Source organism: Callithrix jacchus, chromosome 12, assembly GCF_049354715.1.
Source record: "Callithrix jacchus isolate 240 chromosome 12, calJac240_pri, whole genome shotgun sequence".
NCBI classification, from domain to species: Eukaryota; Metazoa; Chordata; class Mammalia; order Primates; family Cebidae; genus Callithrix; species Callithrix jacchus.
In genome coordinates, this window is record NC_133513.1 from 95,084,420 (window position 1) to 95,105,905 (window position 21,486).

A 21,486-nucleotide genomic window follows, 5' to 3' on the forward strand; every position below is an offset into this window, starting at 1 on the left:
TTGTTCTTGTGGCCCAGACTGGAGTGCAATGGCATAATGTTGGCTCACTGCAACCTCTGCCTCCCGGGTTCAAGTGATTGTTCTGCCTCAGCCTTCCAAGTAGCTGAAATTACAGGCATGTGCCACCATGCCTGGCTAATTTTCTATTTTTAGTAGAGATGGGGTTACTCCATGTTGGTCAGGCTTGTCTCAAACTCCCAGCCTCAGGTGATCTGCCGCCATCTGCCGCCTCGGCCTCCCAAACTGCTGGGAATACAGGCTGAGCCACTGTGCCTGGCCAATATTATTTATTTATTTATTTAATAGTGAAAAGGTATACATATATTTAGGATTAGCTGGACTCAGTTTAGATGATCCCAATTTTGTTGGCAACATCCAGAGCATTGTAATCAGGAGCCAGTGGAACATATATGCCTTCTTCTCTCCATCAGGCCGAATCACTGTGTTGACCTTGGCCACATCAATGTCATAGAGCTTCTTCACAGCCTGTTTGATACGGTGTTGGTTGCTTTACTATCCACAATGAACACAAGTGTGTTGTCTCCTATCTTCTTCATGGCCGACTCAGTGGAAACTTGATGATGGCATAGTGGTTAAGCTTGTTGTCCTGGGGGCAGTCTTCCGAGGACAGGGCTGCATCCTGAGTCGCAGTGTCTTGAGCTGCCAAGGTGGGTGATGTGCAGATCTTTTTTTTGAGGCTGTGGATACCTTTCAACACTGCCTTCTTGGCCTTTAAAGCCTTCACTTTGGCTTTAGGAGAGGCGGAGAGGCAAGAGCTTCCTTCTTTGCTTTCGGAGCCATCTTGTGAAAAGGTCATTTATTTATTTTTGAGATGGAGTCTCACTCTGTCACCCAGGTTGAAGTGCTGTGGTGTGATCCTGGCTCACTGCAACTTCCATCTTCTGGGTTCAAGCGATCCTGGGACCACAGATGTGAGCCACCACATCTGGCTAATATTTGTATTTTTGATAGAGACAGGGTTTCACCATGTTGTCCAGGCTGGTTTCAAACTCTTGAGTTCAATTGCTCCCACCTTGACCTCCCAAAGTGCTGGGACTACATGTGTGAGCCACGGAACCTGGGCCAGAAACAAGTATAAATAATAATACATTCATACTGTAGAACTGGTGCTAAAAGCTCAGTAAATATTTAGCTAGTGAAGGGATTAATATATTGTTACATTAAAAAAAGCAAATTGTAAAACTATATATACAAATTGATCACATATTGAACAAAAGACCCATTTGTGCCCCTATATATTTTTCCATTCATAGAAAAAAGCATCAATGAATACACACTAAAAGTAACAAGGGGGTTAAATCTGGGCAGTACAACTGTAATTTGCAGGCCCAATACATTTTTTACTCTATACAGTTTTGTACATTTTAAAATAATTTGTATGCTTTTGGAATAAAGTTATTTAAAAATAGAAAACCGGCTGGGCGCGGTGGCTCACGCCTGTAATCCCAACACTTTGGGAGGCCGAAGTGAGTGGATCACAAGGTCAAGAGTTCGATACCATCCTGGCCCACATGGTGAAACCCGGTCTCTACTAAAGTACAAAAATTAGCTAGGCATGGTGGTGAGCGCCTGTAGTCCCAGCTACTTGGGAGGCTGAGGCAGGAGAATTGCTTGAACCCGGGAGGCAGAGGTTGCAGTGAGCCGAGATCACGCCACTGTACTCTAGCCTAGTGACTAGAGTGAGACTGTCTCAAAAAAAAAGAAAACCAATATTAAGTAGCTTTTAAGTGGCAAATAAATGAAGAGTAGAGACAGTGGTGATGGACTGTAGAGACACAGAGCAGGGTCCCTCTTGGCTAGGATAATTAAAGTCTTTCCTAGATTAAACAGGGCATGAAATGTTTTGAGGTGCCAGGTATTCCAGGCCGATACAAAGGCAGGAGAACACCTGTTGTCTTTGGGGAACAGCAAGGAGACCTGGAGCAGCAAGAAACAAATTTGATCAAGAGAAGGTAACGTAAGTTTCTGAGTAGCAGCAGAGAGAGCGGAGAATGCGGTATTTTTCCGATTAAATTTGCCAGTACTGCCGCAGTACCGGATTAGGTGAGGGTTAGTGCTTGGAGCGCAAATGCCCACTAGGGGGTGGTGTTTCAAAACGTAGGCCCACTTGGACCCACTCGGACTAGGGTGAAAGTAACGTACAGCAGGTAGAACGTCAGACAAAGAGGATGTTCCAACAGTTGGACAAGTTAACGAAAATAAAATACGCAAATGTTAACTTTCCCCCTTACTGCTAAGCGCTCCCAAAATCGGTCTCCCAGTGTAACACGAAACTAAACCCTACAGGATGCATGGAGCTATTGCCAGACGGTCCTCGCTTAAAGCGACTACTACTCCCAGGAACCTTCGCGTGAGGCCAGGACCCTCTTTCATGGTGGAAGTGGGTCTCGCCGCACTAGTCTCTGGGATTCGTAGTCTTGCAGTGTCATTTGGGAGTTGTAGTTCCCTTCCCACAATCGGCGGGGCGAGGCGGCGCCGGCGATCAGAGCAGCGCTGGGTGTTCAGGGGCCAAGATGGCGGCGCGCCGGGGACGGAGAGACGGAGTCGCGCCGCCCCCGAGTGGGGGCCCCGGCCCGGACCCCGGCGGGGGAGCCCGCGGCAGCGGTTGGGGGAGTCGGAGCCAAGCACCGTACGGAACTTTGGGCGCTGTGAGCGGCGGGGAGCAGGTGAGAGGCTGGCTGGCGGCCCGCGGCTGGCAGCAAAACGGTTTGCCGGGCGGTGACACGTGGACGCCACAGGAAAGGGAGGAAGCGCCTGGGGGTCAATGCCGGGTGGCCGTGGGAGTCAAGTCCGACCGAGTAGACCTAGGCCGTTTGCTGGGGTTAGGCGGGCAAAGGCAGCGTCCCTGCAGCCATTCCTGGGGGACGCCGGAGGTGCAGAGCCGGGTGCCGGAAACATGACCCGCGGTTGGGGGTCAGGGGTTCGGACTTGGGGTCGAAGGCTGAGACCTCCCTGTAAGGATGCCCCGTGGGGCTTCCCGAGCTCGGCGCTGCAGTTCCGTTTTCGGAGCCACGTGGGGTGGGGGGAGCAATTTTCCCGGGAGAACTTGTCTGCTTCCCCTCCCCCTCTAGGCGGCCCCGGCATCCACGTGGGTCGGGCTCTTGGTGGAGGGGGGCGCGGGCCGCGGGTCCACGTGGGGGCGGGGAAGGAACGTCCACGTGGCTCCCGTCCCCGGCTGTCGGGCATCTAGTATCGGCCTTGGAGCCTCCCTGACGCGGACTGGGTGTGTCTCCGCCGGTCCCGCCATCTCCTGCTGGGGCTGCTGGCCCGGGCTAGGAAGGAAGGTAAGTGCTGCTAGAGTCAACTTTGTACAGAGCCTTGGAGTTTTTTTCCCCTACTGTTTAGGTCCGCAGCATCTCTCCACTGCGGATGGTGAAGGACTCTCCAGATGTTCCGGGAGTTTGTTCCCTGCGGATGGTGGAGTGTGATGGGGAGGGTTAGAGGGCTGAGGCTGGAGGGATGTGGAGGAGTGAGTTTTTGGCGCTTCTGTCTGACCGGCTTGGGGTGGGTTGTGAGTCATGGGCATTGGCGTTTGGTTTCCTTGCAGTCCTGCCTTATTAGTGATTCAAGGGACATGGGGAGTGTCAACATATACCTGGGACAAGCTTAAGAAAGGGAAAGGGAATCCTCTCCTCGCGTTTTTTTCTGCAGCATCTCTTTTGGGAAGGCATGCCCCTGTAAACTGAAGCACAGAAACTGGTGTGGTCCGTATTTAAAGCTCTCTGGATTTTTTGCTGGGGATTTCTTGGCTTTCTAAAAGTGTTGTACTGCTTTTAAGAAGTGGAGGGCTTCTTAAAAGTTTACACCCACGGTGGAAGGGGGCAGGAATTAGTTTGAACTGTTATCTCTTTTTTTTTTTTCCTTTGAGACAGAGTCTTACTCTGTCGCCAGGCGCCAGGCTGGAGTGCAGTGGCACAATCTCGGCTCACGCAACCTCCGCCTCCTGGGTTCAGGCAATTCTCCTGCCTCAGCCTCCTGAGTAGCTGGGACTACAGACGCACGCCACCATGCCCAGCTAATTTTTGTATTTTTAGTACAGACGGGGTTTCACCATGTTGGTCAGGATGGTCTCGATCTCTTGACCTCGTGATCCACCTGCCTCGGCCTCCCAAAATGCTGGGATTACAGGCTTGAGACACCCGGCCCGGCCTGTTATCTCTCTTAAACAATTAAGCTGAGTGCTTGACAGCATTTTTTTTGTGTGTTACTAGTTGGGAGTTGGGCTGCAGGCTACCTGGTAGTGTCAGGTCCTGCAGACCAATCCAGGCCCTTGCCCAGGGGAGAATGGTTTCTGGGGCAAGAATTTGGGAGCTTTGATCCCTTCTCCCATACTTTCTCAGAGGTCACATCTTTAGGGCTGGTGCTACCTACCTACCCAGCGACTAGGCTGGAATCTCAAGACAATGCCCACCTGTCTATGAACCATTTATCTCCACCTCCATCAGGTGTCCAGTCAGAGACACACCCTCACATCTGACCTCACCCATCACTCAATTCCCAAGTATCACAGGGAAGGCAGGAAGGATCCAAGATCCAGCTATAAGAAGAGTTAAGTGGTAATTTGGGATTGGAGAAGATCTCATGGAGAGATTGTCACTCCCTTCACCCCAAAACCAAAGATGGGTATATGCGAGCTGGTCAGTCAACCAGTTATTTATTGAAATACCATTATGTTTAGGCACAGGGAATACACTGGTAAACCACACAAACACAGTCTTTACCCCTCAGGATCTGTGTTTTAATCAGAATAGACCGATAATAATAATGATGAATGAGACAAAAGTGCAGGATATTTGGGATCATGTAATTGGCAGTAGTGATCTACTTTGCGGAGTCTGGAAAGGGACATTTAAAGCTGAGATGTTAAGACTGTGGAAAACCTTTAATCAGGGAATAGTGAAGGCCTCAAGGAGGAAGAGAATATGGCTTACTGGAGAAATTGAGACCTGTACTACGGAGTAGTGGGAGAGATCATGCTGGAGCAGAAGTCTGGTGGGGAAGACCAGAACCTTTGTAAGCTTTATTAAAGAGTTTAAACCTAATGCTAGCATCAGTACAGTGCCATTGGAGGAATTTGGGGAGGGTCTCAGGAAGTTGTTAGATAGGCATGTTAAAAGTTTCTGGCTGTTTTTGAACCCTGGAGGGAGAAGGTTTGGTGGTGGAAAGCCAGTTGGGAGGTTGTTGAAGTTAGAGGTGTTGGTGGCTGGCTCACTTTCAGCCTGTGCTTGGCACTTGGATGATCTTGGTACTCCGGGAGCTGTGCTATTTGGGAATTGAGTGATGGGTGAAGTCAGGTGTGGAGGTGTCTCTCTGACTGGACACCTGATGGAGGTGGAGATAAATGGTTCACAGATTGTCTTGAGATTCCAGCCTAGTCGCTGGGGCTCTGGTAGGTAGGTGGCAGGGCAAGTGGAGTTGCAGCCTCTTTGCTCACCCTGGAGTGTTTGCTGAGCCAGGTGCTATTCAGCTGCTGGTTTGTAATTATAGGATTGTGAAGCCCTGGGAGGAGTTAGTGCCTAAAACCTACCACCTTGCGCTTATTCTCTGGGCCTGGCCTCTTAACCTGTCCTTAACCAACCTTTCCTTTTCCTGGGCATTGGTACTCAGCCCTGTTAGAAGGGTATATGTTGGCAGGATTGTGGTGGGGTGGGGGAAACACTTGTTGCTTTTTTCTTTTGGAAGCGGTGCAGAATTTCCCATTGTTGCAGAAGGGGAAAGGGAAGTTCTGGCTCGTCTGTATGTGATCCTGTTCTCAGGCCTTTTTACTTCATGTTTCCTATGCGATAGTTTCCCCTTATTCACAGTTTTTGTTACCTGCCATCAACAGGGGTCTAAAAATACATGACTACCGTACAGTGAGATATTTTGAGAGTCAGAGAGAGATCACATTTGTATAGCTTTTATTACAGTATATTAATTGGTCTATTACTGTTAATTTCTTAATTGTGCCTAAGTTATAAGTTAAACTTCATTGTGGGTATGTATTGTATATAGCAATACATACCAGTGTATTGGTAGTATTTGTGGTTTCAGGCATCTACTGGGGGGGTCTTGGAACATATCCCTTGAGGATAAAGGGGTACTGCTGTCTCAGAGATCCCCGTGGCTCTGGCCTTACCAGTACCATTTTAGTACCTTCTGGTCCTGCCCACGCCCACACCCACACTCTTGACTGGTCTGGGCGGGCTGCTTGATGCCTGACAGAAGAGGCCATAAATGCTGCTAGCTCTTATAGGAGTGTGGGGAGGGACCCTTCCATCTATGGAATCAAGCTTTCTCTTCATTTCCTCTCACTTGGTAGGAGTGGAGAAGAGGCCCTTCCCTTGGAATTACCATTGAGAGGTTGAGTGTCTCATTGTCCTTCAAAATAAAATCTCAGCTGGGTGTGGTGGCTCATGCCTGTAACCCCAGCACTTTGGGAGGCCGAGACAGGTGGATCACTTGAGGTTAGGAGTTTGAGACCAGCCTGGCAAATATGGTAAAACACTGTCTTTACTAAAAATACAAAAATTAGCCAGGCATGGTGGTGGGTGCCTATAATCCCAGCTACTCTGAGGCTGAGGCAGGAGAATCTCTGGAACCCAGGAGACAGAGACTGCAATGAGCCGAGATAGGGCCACTGCAATCCAGCTTGGGTGACAGAGGGAGACTCCATCTCAGGAGGAAAAAAAAAGCCAGGTGTGGTGGCTCACACCTGTAATCCTAGCACTTTGGGAGGCTGAGGCAGGTGGATTACGTGAGGTCAGGATTTCAAGACCAGCCTGGCCAACATGGCAAAACCCCATCTCTACTAAAAATACAAATATTAGCCCAGTGTGGTGGTGGACGCCTGTAGTCCCAGCTACTTGGGAGGCTGAGGCATGAGAATTGCTTGAACCTGGGAGGCAGAGCTTCTAGTGAGCCAAGATTGCGCCACTGCATTCCAGTCTGGGGGATAGAGCAAGATTCTGTCTAAAAAAAAAAAAAAAAAAAAAAAAAAAAAAAAAAAAAAAGTATGTAAGTGAGCATGAATATCACCTGTGTATAAGACAATGTTCTGGGTGACATTGGTAACTGAGAAGTATAAACATGTTTAAACCCTCATAAGGACCAAGAAAAATATAAGCTAATAGAATACAAAGGATTATTTGCCCCATATAAACTTGGACTATAGTATTATAAGAGATGCAAACAGGCTGGGTGCAGTGGCTCACACCTGTATTTCCAGTACTTTGGGAGGTCAAGGTAGGTGGGTAACATGAGGTCAGGAGTCTGAGACAAATTTGGCCAACATAGTGAAACCCCCATCTCTAATAAAAATAAAAAACATTAGCTGGGTATGGTGGCGGGCACCTGTAATCCCAGTTACTTGGGAGGCTGAGGCAGGAGAATCTCTTGGACCGGGGAGGCAGGGGCTGCAGTGAGCCAAGATCACGCCTCTGCACTCTGGTCTCTGTCTCAAAAAATAATAAGCAAGGTGCAAGGAGCATTGGGGGCTGGGGGTAGGGGGGTGGGATGTGATTGCTAGAAAAATTAATGCTGTAGAAAAATCTATGATTTTAGAGTTGTGAGGAGAGATCATCGTGGGCTGGGGAAGCCTGGGGTGTCTTCCTGAAGAACGTAGGATTTGCACTAAGCAGAGAGCAGAGACCTAAATAGGATTTGAGGTAGGTGAGGTTGTTGCAGTTGAACTGTCTCCTTGCTGACCTCTTTTCCTTTGGTGTGCCCCTCAGACTGTCACCTTGACTGCTGCCAGTAGATGATTCTGGACAATCTTGATTTTGATGTTTTTACTATTTTTATTTTTTTAAGAGAGTCTTGCTCAGGCTGGAGTGCAGTGGTATGATCTCGGCTCGCTGCAGGCTCCACCTCCTGGGTTCAAATGATTCTCCTGCCTCAGCCTCCTGAGTAGCTGGGATTACAGATAGGTGTTATCACATCTGGCTAATTTTTGTATTTTTAATAGAGACGGGGTTTCATCATGTTGGCCAGGCTGGTCTTGAACTCTTGACTTCAGGTAATCCGCCCACCTCAGCCTCCCAAAGTGCTGGGATTACAGGTGTGAGCCACTCCTCCTGGCCTACTCCTGGGTTTTAATCTCCTGTGACTCTAGCTGTTTCTGGTTGGAGCCCAAACGCTTTTCTTCTCAGAAGGTCCTTGAAAACTGCCATCCTGGTGGGGGCTTTTGCTCATAGGTTGTGCTTCTCTCTGCCATGCTAGTCCAGAAGTTTGGCGATGGTGGGGCTGCTGCTGAGTTTGGGCTCAGCAGTGGAGGGTACCTGGTTTATGGAGCAAGTCAATCAACTGCTGCCGGAGGGCTCATACTCTTCTCACCTTTTCTTCTGCTCCAGGTGCTGCTGCATGAGGAGGGGGGTGATTCTGGCTTTGTCAGTCTCTCTCGGCTGGGCCCATCGCTGAGGGACAAGGATCTGGAAATGGAGGAGCTAATGTTGCAGGATGAGACACTGCTGGGGACCATGCAGAGCTATATGGATGCCTCCCTCATCTCCCTCATCGAGGATTTTGGGAGCCTTGGAGAGGTGAGCTGGGGCTGGGCTTGGAAGTCTTCAAGTAGGAGCTTTATGTGGGAGGTTCTAGCTCAGATTCTTGGCATGGCTCTGCTCTCCTAGGACCTTAGCTGTTTCCTGGGTGCCCAACCTGAACCTTAAAGTGTGTTTTTTGTCTGTAAGTGGGAATGAGGCTGCAGGCTGCCAGATTATGTCCCATGTAAGAATTCCTTGCATAACTTGGACTATAGTCCAAGGACTTTCCCACTGTCTGGGCCCCTGATCTACATGCCCAGAAGGCTCTGATCTCTGGTTTTGAGCCTATTTCTAGCCTAGCCAATGGTTGTCTGCTGAGGATCCCACATCTTATTTGAGGGTAGGGGAGTGTGAAACCCAAGTTTGAGTCAAGTTCGACAGGTCTCTGTTGATACCAGAGAGCTGGGTGGATGGTAAATGAGATTGGAATCCATGTCTTCTGGTATTCAGATCCCTCTCACTCCCCTGTTAGCTGAGTTGAACCTGGGAGACTGACTCTCTTGATATCCAGTCCTTTTTAGTGGCATAGTAGGTCATTAGGGATGTTGGTAGGACCTTCTGGTTGTTTTTCTGGAGCAGAGCAGGTTATCTCTGGAGGACCAGAATGAAGTGTCGCTGCTCACAGCTCTGACGGAGATTTTGGACAATGCAGATTCTGAGAACCTTTCTCCATTTGACAGCATTCCTGACTCGGAGCTGCTTGTGTCACCTCGGGAGGGCTCCTCTGTGAGTCTGGGACCAGGGGAAGGGGATTGGTACAAAGTTTAGACCCATGCCTGTGGACCTACTCATATAGCTCTGAAGCAGAGGCTTATATCAGGTTTTTCTCTCCCTTTTAGCTGCACAAGCTGCTTACTCTCTCTCGGACACCCCCAGAACGTGACCTCCTCACCCCAGTTGACCCATTGGGGCCCAGCACAGGCAGCAGTAGAGGGAGTGGGGTAAGCCTGACCTAGGGGGCCTCAGAAACTCCCAGGTGGGAGGAGTGTATAGGGACAGGTCTGGAAAATACTTTCCCAGATGAAACTCCTCCTGAGACTTCTCTTCTCTTCTGCAGGTTGAAATGTCTCTTCCAGATCCTCCTTGGGACTTCTCCCCACCCTCTTTCTTAGAGACCTCTTCTCCTAAGCTTCCTAGCTGGAGACCCCCAAGATCAAGACCACGCTGGGGTCAATCGCCACCTCCCCAGCAGCGCAGTGATGGAGAAGAAGAGGAAGAGGTGGCCGGCTTCAGTGGCCAGATTCTTGCTGGGGAGCTTGACAACTGTGTGAGCAGTATCCCAGACTTCCCCATGCATTTGGCCTGCCCTGAGGAGGAGGATAAAGCAACAGCAGCAGAGATGGCAGTGCCTGCAGCTGGTGATGAGAGCATCTCCTCCCTGAGTGAGCTGGTGCGGGCCATGCACCCATACTGCCTGCCCAACCTCACCCACCTGGCATCACTTCAGGATGAGCTTCAGGAGCAACCAGATGATTTGACACTGCCTGAGGGCTGTGTGGTGCTGGAGATTGTGGGGCAGGCAGCCACAGCTGGTGACGATCTGGAGATCCCAGTTGTGGTGCGACAGGTGCCTCTTGGACCCCAGCCTGTGCTCCTGGATGACTCGTTAGAGACTAGTTCTGCCTTGCAGCTGCTCATGCCTACACTGGAGTCAGAGACAGACGCTGCTGTTCCCAGTGTAGCCCTCTGCTCTGAGAAAGAGGGGTTGTCTTTGAACTCAGAGAAGAAACTGGACTCAGCCTGCTTATTGAAGCCCAGGGAGGTCGTGGAGCCAGTAGTGCCCAAGAAGCCTCAGAACCCACCTGCCAATGCTGCACCAGGTTCCCGGAGAGCTCGAAAGGGCAGGAAGAAGAAGAGCAAGGAGCAGCCAGCAGCCTATGTGGAAGGCTATGCCAGGAGGCTGAGGTCATCTTCTCGAGGGCAGTCTACTGTAGGTACGGAAGTGACCTCTCAGGCAGACAACTTGCAGAAACAGCCTCAGGAGGAACTTCAAAGAGAGTCTGGGCCTCTCCAGGGTAAGGGGAAGCCCTGGGCTTGGGCTCGGGCCTGGGCAGCTGCCTTAGAGAATCCTAGCCCTGAGAACTTGGAGAGCAGTGCTGGACAATGTAGCCCTGCTAAAGAAGGTCCTCTAGACCTCTATCCCAAGCTGGCTGACACTATCCAAGCCAACCTTGTACCAACCCATCTCTCATTGGTTGACTCTGCCCAAGCCAGCCCTATGCCAGTTGACTCTGTTGAAGCTGGTCCCACTGCAGCTGGCCATGTTCTGTCTGGCCCTGTGCCTGTTGACCCTGGGTTGGGTGACCTTGCTTTAACCAGCTCAGAACTGGTTGAGCCTCTCCCGGCTGAGCCAGTGCTGATGAACCCAGGTGTGGCCGACTCAGCAGCAGTTGACCCTGAAGTGGTTCCCATCACAGATAACTTGTCACCAGTTGATTCTGTCCCATCTGACCCAGCACCAGTTGACCCTGCCCCTAATGACCTGACTCCAGTTGACCCAGTACTAGTTAGGTCCAGACCAACTGATCCCAGACGTGGTGCAGTGTCATCAGCCCTGGGGCCTTCAGCCCCCCAGCTCCTTCTGGAGTCAGAGTCCTTGGACCCACCAAAGACCATCATCCCTGAAGTCAAAGAGGTTGGGGATTCTCTGAAAATTGGAAGTGGTACCAGTGCTACAACCCATGAAGCCAGACCTCGGCCTCTTAGCTTATCTGAATACCGGCGACGAAGGCAGCAACGCCAAGCAGAAACGGAAGAGAGAAGTCCCCAGCCCCCAACTGGGAAGTGGCCTAGTCTTCCAGAGACTCCCACAGGGCTGGCAGACATCCCTTGTCTTGTCATCCCGCCAGCCCCAGCCAAGAAGACAGCTCTGCAGAGAAGCCCTGAAGTGCCCCCTGAGGCTTGTCTTGTACCTGTAGGTCCCAGCCCTGCTTCTCCTAGTCCTGAGCCACCTGTAAGCAAACCTGTGGCCTCAGCTCCCACTGAGCAGGTGCCATCCCAGGAGATGCCACTGTTGGCGAGACCTTCGCCTCCTGTGCAGTCTTTGTCCCCTGTTGTGCCCATGCCTCCTGCAGTGCCTGCTGCTCTGCCTTTCCCTGCAGGTGGGCTAGGCATGCCCCCCAGTCTGCCCCCCCGTCCCTTGCAGCCTCCTAGTCTTCCAGTGTCTATGGGGCCAGTGCTACCTGATTCGTTTACTCACTATGCCCCTGTCCCACCCTGGCCTTGTTATCCTCCTGTGTCCCCTTCTGGCTATCCTTGCCTGCCCCCCCCACCAACAGTGCCCCTAGTGTCTGGTACTCCTGGCGCCTATGCTGTACCTTCCACTTGCAATGTGCCTTGGGCACCCCCTCCTGCCCCAGTCTCACCTTATAGTTCCACCTGTACCTATGGGCCCTTGGGATGGGGCCCAGGGCCTCAACATGCTCCATTCTGGTCTGCTATTCCCCCACCTCCTTTGCCTCCAGCCTCTGTTGGAAGAGCTGTTCCCCAACCTAAGATGACATCCAGGGGCACTCCCCCTGGTCCTCCTGAAAATGTACTTCCCGTGTCGATGGCTCCTTCCCTCAGTCTTGGGCCACCTGAGCGTGGAGCTCCACAGATAGAGCCTACCAAGGTGGAGGTCAAGCCAGTGCCTGCATCTCCCAATCTGAAACACAAGGTGTCTGCCCTGGTGCAAAGCCCCCAGATGAAGGCTCCACTATGTGTGTCTGCTGAAGGTGTGACTGTTGAGGAGCCTGCATCAGAGAGGCTAAAGCCTGAGACCCAGGAGACCAGGCCCAGGGAGAAGCCCCCTTTGCCTGCTACCAAGGCTGTTCCCATACCAAGGCAGAGCACTGTCCCCAAGTTGCCTGCTGTCCACCCAGCCCGTCTAAGGAAGCTGTCCTTCCTGCCTACCTCTCGTAGTCAGGGTTCTGAAGATGTGGTACAGGCTTTCATCAGTGAGATTGGTGAGTGCCCCACAGTTCCCCCACATAATCCCCCAGTTGGCTGGGGAGTCTTATCTGTGGAATAGGATAAGCCACCCTGATGAGACTGGACTTTGTTGGAGTTTTTTGGAGGAGTTAGTTTTTGTTTTGGGGTCTTACTGTGTTACCCAGGCTGGAATTGAACTCCTGGGCTCAAGTGGTCCTCCCACCTCAGCCTTCCAAGTAGCTGGGATTTATAGGCACAGCTGTGTGCCACTGTGCCTGGTTGTGGAGGGTTCTTCAGAGGCGGAGTTCTGGGTTGGTTTGAATCCTTGATACTTTGTGCAGCTACTCTGGTTCACTTAGTACAGAGGGCAGGGGGAGTGGAAAGGGAGAAGTGAGGTGATTTGGGGACTTCCTGGGACCTGTGTACTTAGTTGATAGGAGTTCCCTTTCAATCCTGTATTGTGTGCCTCCACAGGAATTGAGGCATCGGACCTATCCAGTCTGCTGGAGCAGTTTGAGAAATCAGAAGGTGAGGGAACATGGGTAGTTTCGCTCCAACTTTTTTTTGTTGTTGATACTTCTTTTGGGCCTAGTCCTATAGTTGCTTCAGCTAGGGTGAGGGGGGATAGCCTTAGCCACTAGAACAGTCCCCTAATTGGAAGAGGGAGACAAGATTGACCTGTGATGGCAATCCAAGCCAGGGACAGCAGTGATAAAGCAAGAAGGTATTACAAGAGTAGACTGGGAATCCAAGCAGGGTGGGGTTGCTTAGGGACATTTTTCTAGAGGGAAGTAGCTTTTAGGCTGTGCATTGAAAGACAGGTAGGAATTCATAGAATATGTGTGGCAACAAAAGGCAGAGGGCAGATATAGGAAGAATGGCATATGGTGCGTTTGGAAGGCAACGAATAGAGATCCAGTCTTTGGCTTTCTCAGTATAAGGCATGGATGTAGGGGCTATGGAGGACGCTGTATCCTCAAGGAGCTTATGGTCTAAATGGGGAGAATAATCTACAGAAATGACTCCTGAGTTGGTAACAGATATCTATAGTACAAGGCAAAACAGAAAATGTGATTTGTAGAATGAGTAGGCTGTGAGGCTAGGAAGCTAGTTAGGCAGATCATAGATCACCTTGAACACTAGGCTTATACATTTGGACTTTATCTCAGATTCAGTGGAGGAATGTGGGTGTTTCTGAGCAGAAAAGAGAAGATTAAAAATAGTACTTGGGCACCCACTGGAGGAGACTTGATCTCTCTGGGGAGATTCCCAACAGAGAATATGTGGGCAAAGTGGATTTTCCTCCTTTGGGTCTCAAAGTAAGCCCTTCTGTGCCACCTCAGTCTAGAACATCTGGTTGGGCTTTTAACTGGTATGGTTTCTTTGCAGCCAAAAAGGAGTGTCCTCCCCCGGCTTCTGCTGACAGCTTGGCTGTAGGAAACTCAGGGTAAGTATGGAGACATGAGCGAGTTACCCTACAGCTGTTGGTCAGCAGCCGGCTGACACTCCAGGACCGTCAACTGGATGCCTCTGTTGCAGGGGTGCTGTAGTCAGCTCTAGAGTCTTTCCCTGTTTCCTCACCCCTTACTCTGCCCATTGCTGCTGGGCAGTGTCTTGGGTGGTAAGGTGAGGAGGGGGCATGTGCACTGCCCTCCAGCTGATTCTAGTCAGGGGTTCCAAATGTCCTGGAGGTCCTTTTATCTCCTGGCAAGTCATGCCTTTGGGGATCTCTTTCCTTCATTTAATACACTTTAAGTTTGCTTAGTGCTGGTAATGGTGTAACTTAAAGTGGAGGAAGATGTTAAAGACTAGGACTCATTTTTCATGTTCATGGTTCTCCATCTTGTTCTGCCAAGCATGTTCCCTTCCACATTGATTTCAGGTTGGTTTGAGCTGGGCAGGTGAGGTTCCTGATTTGAAGGAGGTGGGGGGTATTCAAGGTCATGGCCGGCCTGCCTCTTGGAATTGGGCAGGGCTGAGTTGAGACCTACTTTTTAGTTCAGTCAGTAAGCCCCTTTTGTGCAGGAAGAAGATGATGGGGGCAGTTTGTGCATCCCATTCTTCTCTGCACCCACCCCTCCCATTGCTTTGTGAGAAAGGCATATGTACAAGATACAGAGGAGGCAATGAATCAGGCTTTCCCTTTTCCCCCCTGCCAGCAGCGTTGACATTCCCCAGGAGAAGAGGCCCCTAGACCGGTTACAAGCCCCAGAACTGGCCAACGTGGCAGGTGGGTTCAGGGTGGGGAATTCTGCCTGTGGTTAGTTTATGCAGCAACATTTGCTGAACCTACTCCAAATCAATTGTGTGTAGGCATTGAGGATATAGAGATCTGATTTCCAGCCTTGAGGTACTCACAGTCTAGGGGGCAGATGTGTAAACAAATGAGCATGTTGAGTATCAGGTGCTATGTTATAGCCTATGGGCTGGGCGTGGTGGCTCACACCTGTAGTCCCAGCACTTTGGGAGGCTGAGGCAGGCAGATCACTTGAGGTCAAGAGTTTGAGACCAGCCTGGCCAACATAGTGAAACACTTTCTGTACTAAAAAATACAAAAATCAGCTGGGCATGGTGGTACCCGCCTGTAATCTCAGCTACTCAGGAAGCTGAGACAGGAGAATTGCTTATATCTGGGATGTTTAGGTTGCAGTGAGCCAAGATTGTGCCACTGCACTCCAGCCTGGGTGACAGAGCAAGACTCCATCTCAAAAAAAAAAAAAAAAAAAAAAATCCTATGGATAACAGTGAGATGTGAAGACGGACAATCAGGGAAGGGTTATATAGAAGCTAATCCCCTAAGGTGAGGCTTGAGAAAATCTATCAATCAGGTGGTAGATTTAGGGGACAGGGCATATTCTAGGAAGACGGAGCAGCTTGAATTGAAGAAACAAAATCAGCCGGGTATGTTTTGGGGTATTGTGAGTGGCTTGGTTTGGCTGGACTGTAGTGGTTGATCAGGGCGGTGGGCAGAGGTAAAGCAAGAGAGAAAATCTGAGTGGTAAATAGGTCAGATTATAGAAACCTTGAATGCCATATTAAGCTCTTTGGACTTTATCCTGTAAATTGAAGAAACTTTAACAGATTGGTTTTTGGGGTGCTCCAGCTAGCAGAAATGTAGAAGATGGGTGGATGACTATGAAGCTGGAAGTGGGGAGACCATCAGAAGATGAGTGCATGAGTCCAAGCAAGATGTAGCCTAGAAGTCAGGCAGTGCTTGGTGGAGGGGGCAGATCTGAGAAAAGAGAGCTAGACTCTAGGACCTGGTTGCCATTTAGGTTTGGGTAGTGAGAGGATGAGGGGTCCAGGAAGACCATAGCTGGCTGAATTTCTCTTGCTGGTCCCCAAGTTGGGGAACATGGGGAAGAAGCAGTTGAAGCAGTGGGAGAAGTTGGGCGGCCTACCTTGCTTGGTGTACTTTGTGAGATGAGGTGGGGGTCTCTGGAGGCTATATACACAGTGTTTGGAAGAGTAGAATCGGATCTCATCCTGCTATCTCCATCCTCCCTCCTCACCACAGGGCTCACCCCTCCAGCTACCCCTCCCCACCAGTTATGGAAGCCCCTGGCTGCTGTCTCACTGCTGGCCAAAGCCAAATCTCCTAAGTCCACCGCCCAGGAGGGAACCCTGAAGCCTGAAGGAGTTACGGAGGCCAAACATCCAGCTGCAGTTCGCCTCCAAGAAGGGGTCCATGGCCCTAGTCGAGTCCATGTGGGCTCTGGGGACCATGACTATTGTGTCCGGAGCAGGACTCCCCCCAAAAAGATGCCTGCCCTAGTCATTCCAGAGGTGGGCTCCCGATGGAATGTCAAGCGCCATCAGGACATCACCATCAAACCTGTCTTGTCCTTGGGCCCAGCTGCCCTTCCGCCCCCATGCATAGCTGCCTCCCGGGAGCCACTTGATCACAGGACTAGCAATGAGCAGGCAGATCCCTCAGCACCCTGCCTTGCCCCATCCAGCTTGCTATCCCCTGAGGCTTCACCCTGCCGGAATGACCTGAACACTAGGACTCCCCTTGAGCCCACCTCAGCCAAGCAGCGGTCAATGCGCTGTTACCGAAAAGCCTGCAGGTCAGTCAGCCCCTCAAGCCGGGGCTGGCAGGGCCGCCGAGGCCGCAACAACCGTTCTGTCAGCTCTGGGTCCAACCGGACCAGCGAAGCATCTTCCTCCTCATCCTCATCGTCGTCTTCCTCATCCCGATCTCGGTCCAGGTCCCTCTCCCCCCCACACAAGAGGTGGCGAAGGTGAGCTTTGATGGTCGTGTAGGTCCTCTCCACTTAGGAAGCTCATGTACTTCCCTCTGTGGTTTACTTTGAAAGCTTTTACACATGGACTTTGGTACTTTCAGGCACCAAGTCTTCTATTTCTGTCTTTGGCTTTTGTGTTTTCCCTTTTCCTGAATTGTTGAAGGAGACAAGCTGTGAGACGATTGCTTTTGTCCCCCGTTGTAGTTTGGGGGTGTCAGTGAGGTCTCCTGCTTCCTTGAGACCTGCCTTGGGAAGACTTTTAGGGTTTGATTTTGACCATGCTGATTTTTTTCTCAACTGTATCAGCCCTCATTTTTGGTATTCTGGGTGCTATGTGAGACAGTGGGTTACTTAGTAATAGAAAACGGTTTTTCCCTTAATCATCTGCTGAGGAAGGTGTCTGGGCAATTCCTTTGGGTGTCACTATAGCCTCATGTATTTCCTGGCAGTATCTTTTTTTTTTCTCAGTAACAGTCCGAAGTTTCCACACTTAATGAAGAATTCTTGGGTTTTGGAGAAGATACGTATCTTCAGAAATGGCCTTTACTGCAAGTCCAGCAGTTAGCACTCCCTCTTTGCCATGGTCATGGTATTCCTATGAGATGTGGTAGGGGAGCAGTAGTAACCCAAAGACCCAGACTTGGCCCCAGCACTACAGAGAGCTGGCTGTGAGACCTAGAGCCCAGCCCTTTATCTCCCTGAGTCTCCATTTATTCTTCTTCTTTCTGATTTATTAAGTATTTCTCAGCTTTTAATTGTACAATTAAAAATAAATATCTCTTCCAAAACACAACATTCCAGGTACATCTCAAGTTCCATGAAGGGCCTCAGTTTGTTCCATCTGTGAAGGAAAACTTCTTCTAGACCTCTTCTACTCTGCTCTGTCTTTGGTCCTGAACTTCCTAACAGAAAGGCAGGACTAGGGCCTGGGCGAGATAAACAGAGTATACCTGAACCACTCCCAGCATTCCTGCATGCCCTCTCATCCTTCAGGTCCAGCTGTAGTTCCTCTGGACGTTCTCGAAGATGCTCTTCCTCTTCTTCGTCATCATCTTCCTCTTCGTCTTCCTCATCCTCATCATCCAGTTCCCGAAGCCGCTCACGCTCTCCATCCCCCCGCCGGAGAAGTGACAGGAGGCGGCGGTGAGCATGTGTTCAGGGAGCGCTGTGCACCTGGGATGCAGGTGCCTAAGAGTTCTGAGTCTTGAATTGTCTTGTGTTTAGGGGGCTGACGACACCTTCTCTTGTCAGGTACAGCTCTTATCGTTCACATGACCATTACCAAAGGCAAAGAGTGCTGCAAAAGGAGCGTGCAATAGTGAGTAGAGGAACAGGTCATGGGAGGAGGGGGCTTACCCCCTGAGCCTTGAGCTCAGATAGCTGCCTGCAGCTGTAGCCCTGGCTCATGGTGTGTTGATTTTTTTCATTTCCAAACTTAGGAAGAAAGAAGGGTGGTCTTCATTGGAAAGATACCTGGTCGCATGACTCGATCAGAGCTAAAACAGAGGTTCTCCGTTTTTGGAGAGATTGAGGAATGCACCATCCACTTCCGTGTCCAAGGGTAAGCTTGGGCCCCAAGGTCAGGATATTCTATCCCATTCATCTACCTTGATGTTTCTTTGTCTTGCCTCCTTGTTCTGTGCTGAGCAATATGGGGCACCTTCATTTCTTCAGAGGGTTGGCCACTGGGAATGAGAAGAACCACCCCTGGACCCCTGGGGTGCTGTGTCTCCTCCATGCCATGGATCCATATAGCCAGTCCAGCCCCTGCCTCACCCTCCTACCAGGGACAACTATGGCTTCGTCACTTACCGCTATGCTGAGGAGGCATTTGCAGCCATCGAGAGTGGCCACAAGCTGCGGCAGGCAGATGAGCAGCCCTTTGATCTCTGCTTTGGGGGCCGAAGGCAGTTCTGCAAGAGGAGCTATTCTGATCTTGGTGAGTGGAGGGAGGGCCTAAGCTTTGGAATACTTCATCCCCTCCCCAGAAGGTTTCCTAACCCTTTGTGAGTTGGGCTAGGCAGACTGACTTAGTTTGACATATGAAGAACCCAAGGGGTAGGATGAGAGGAGAAATGGGGACTCTCCTATCTCTTTGACTTAAAATCAGAGCAATTTTTCACTCCATCCATTATTGGGATGGGAGGTAGCCATTTGTGGACCCTGTGGTTAGGAAATATGGTCAGAGACCTTGAAGTTTGTCTTTACCTTTATAGACTCCAACCGGGAAGACTTTGACCCTGCACCTGTAAAGAGCAAATTTGATTCTCTTGACTTTGACACATTGTTGAAACAGGCCCAGAAGAACCTCCGGAGGTAACCTTGGGCCCTCCCCCGCTACCCTTACCCTTTTTTTCCCTCTGGAGGTGCCCAACCTCCACTACCCCATTCCCCTACTCTAGGGGAGAGAGCTGCTAGTGAGATGACTGTTTTATAAAGAAATGGAAAAAAGTGAAATAAAAAATGTGTTAAATCAGATTTTTTAAAAGGGGTATTTGTTTTTTATAAACAGGTATTGAAACAAGTTAACTTGGATTCCTATGTAAGATAGGTGGGGGTTGAGGGGTTCCCAAGTGTTTGGAACTTGCCACTATGCAGACTAATAAACATCAACTAGAGAAAACTCCCACCTGCTGTTGTGCTTCTTTATATGGTATGGTGCTAATGCGAAATATATTCACTTTTCCTATCTGAACATGGTCCAGGGACATGACTCTCTGGTTAGGTGCAAAAATCCCACTGGATTTGAAACTTGGTTCTTCTGATGTATTGTCTAAAATGAGTCATCTAGGACAATGCTTCTCAAACTTTAAAGGGAATTTGAATCATCTAGAGATCTTTCTAGAATGTAGATTCTGACAATGGGATGATGATACTGGTCCAGGAAGGGATTTTCATAACAAGGACCTAGAGAAACTCACACTTGTTCCAAAGAAAGGTTTTCTAAATTGGGACTGGTGTGTACATTAATCATGTCAGTTACATTCATCATTTTCTAATAGCTTGAGCACACTGCATGGCACAGTAGCTGCTCAAATGTTTTAAATAGGCTGGGCGTGGTGGCTTACGCCTATAATCCCAGCACTTTGGGAGGCCGAGGCAGGTGGATCACGAGATCAAGAGATTGAGACCATCCTGGTCAACAAGGTGAAACCCCGTCTCTACTAAAAATACAAAAAATTAGCTGGGCATGGTGGTGTGTGCCTGTAGTACCAGGACTCAGGAGGCTGAGGCAGGAGAATTGCCTGAACCCAGGAGGCGGAGGTTGCGGTGAGCCGAGATCGTGCCATGGCACTCCAGCCTGGGTAATAGGAGCGAAACTCTCATCTCAAAACAAAAACAAATGTTTTAAATAATGCATGCATATGCGTAGAACCGGAAGCATGAAAAAGGGAATTGTGGAGTTTGCTTTTTGGATTTTTGTTGTTGAGATGGAGTCTTGTTCTGTCTCCTAGGCTGGAGTGCAGTGGTGTATCGGCTCACTGCAGTCTCTGCCTTCTGGGTTCAAGCAATTCTCCTGCCTCAGCTTCCCAAGTAGCTGGGATTACAGGCACCTGCCACCATACCTGGCTAATTTTTTTTTGTATTTTTAGTAGGTGCAAGGTTTCACTCTTGGCCAGGACTGTACTCAAACTCATGACCATAGTTGATCCACCCACCTTGGCCTCCCGAAGTGCTGAGATTACAGGTGTGAACCACTGTGCCCAGCGTTTTGATTTTTGAGAGTATCTCACTCTGCGGTCCCGGCTGGATTGCAGTGGCAGGATCATAACTCATTGCAGCTTCCATCTCCCTGGTTCAGTAGATGCTCCTGCCCCAGCCTTCCAACTTGCTGAGACCACAGGTGCATGCCACTACACCTGGCTAATTTAAAATTTTTTTGTAGAGATACAGGGTGGTGTGTGTGTGTGTGTGTGTGTGTGTCTTAACTACGTTGTCCACGCTGGCCTCTAACTCCTAGGCTTAAGGGATTCTCCCACCTCGGCCTTCCAAAGTGTTGGAATAACGTGTGAACCACTGTGCCTGGCCAGTTTTATATAGGAGAGGGGAGTGTTCCATGAGGAAGTGGATCCTTATCCTTCCTGAACTGCATTAGTGGGAGGTAGCCAAGGGGTAGTGGGTAGGATTGAAAGGATTGCTAACTGCTAATATGATCTGAAGTATTGCAGAACTTGGAATTCACTTGGTAGGTCTGAGCACTGATATTGGAGTTACTCATGACAAAGGGAGAGTTTGAACTCTGATATCGGAGGAAGAAGGGTTATTTTCAAGTCTCTTCAGCTTGAAGAGGTGTGTGATTCAGGTTTGGTGTATGACATCTTTCCCCTTCGTGGAGCTGACAGGCGGAATATAAAGGGAGTGGGAGGGGCGGCTTGGGAAATCAGTACCTTCCACCCCCACGACGGATAACTTGAAGGATGCTCTTCTGCGTAGAGACGAGTCTGGAGGCTGGGATGGTATCAGAGAGGAAAGGGCCTCCCTGAGTGTTGGAGGCAGTGAAGATGAAGGGCGAGAATCCATCGGCAGCGCTAATGCGCCAGTTGGGGCGGTTGGGAGATCTTGTGACCAAGTCTGGAGAGGGTAAGGACTGTTAGAGCCCGCTTGTCCACTCATTACTCTGGAATCCGAATCCTGGCAGGGGCGCGGGAAACCGCTGCTCTGAGAAAAGGTACCTCCCCCAGAAAGACAGCGCGGGAAGTCCCAAGTTTTCCCGCCACGCCGAGGGCGTGACCTCTGACGTCAGAGCCCCGCCTCTACAAACCGGCGGCTGGTGGGCTCCGCCC

At 50.2% G+C, this 21,486-nt stretch overlaps 1 protein-coding gene and 2 long non-coding RNA genes across 17 annotated transcripts; 1 reads left to right on the plus strand and 2 right to left on the minus strand.

Moving 5' to 3' along the window:
* Positions 1-270: 270 nt before the first annotated feature.
* LOC144578739 (uncharacterized) lies at positions 271-2,917 on the minus strand. The gene is made up of 2 exons (XR_013525098.1): positions 2,306-2,917; positions 271-1,078 (listed from the first exon to the last, which is right to left on the minus strand). It is a non-coding gene; the product is annotated as an uncharacterized LOC144578739 (long non-coding RNA).
* PPRC1 (PPARG related coactivator 1) lies at positions 2,506-19,325 on the plus strand. 15 transcript variants are annotated; one of them, XM_035268878.3, is made up of 14 exons: positions 2,506-2,687; positions 8,352-8,540; positions 9,123-9,269; positions 9,383-9,484; positions 9,601-12,490; positions 12,930-12,983; positions 13,845-13,902; positions 14,615-14,685; positions 15,973-16,699; positions 17,696-17,845; positions 17,954-18,020; positions 18,142-18,263; positions 18,490-18,641; positions 18,919-19,325. In XM_035268878.3, exons 1-14 carry the CDS (start codon positions 2,535-2,537, stop codon positions 19,020-19,022), a joined length of 4,986 nt encoding a protein of 1,661 aa, XP_035124769.3. In that variant the 5' UTR covers positions 2,506-2,534; the 3' UTR covers positions 19,023-19,325. The 15 variants fall into 15 exon arrangements, with proteins under 15 accessions (XP_035124769.3, XP_035124770.3, XP_035124775.3 ...); XM_035268879.3 differs by having other exon boundaries at positions 14,618-14,685; XM_035268884.3 differs by having other exon boundaries at positions 9,224-9,269.
* On the minus strand, positions 9,141-21,292 carry LOC118146377 (uncharacterized). Its single transcript, XR_004732138.3, has 4 exons — positions 21,091-21,292; positions 18,911-18,948; positions 9,976-10,188; positions 9,141-9,275 (listed from the first exon to the last, which is right to left on the minus strand). It is a non-coding gene; the product is annotated as an uncharacterized LOC118146377 (long non-coding RNA).
* Positions 21,293-21,486: the final 194 nt, after the last annotated feature.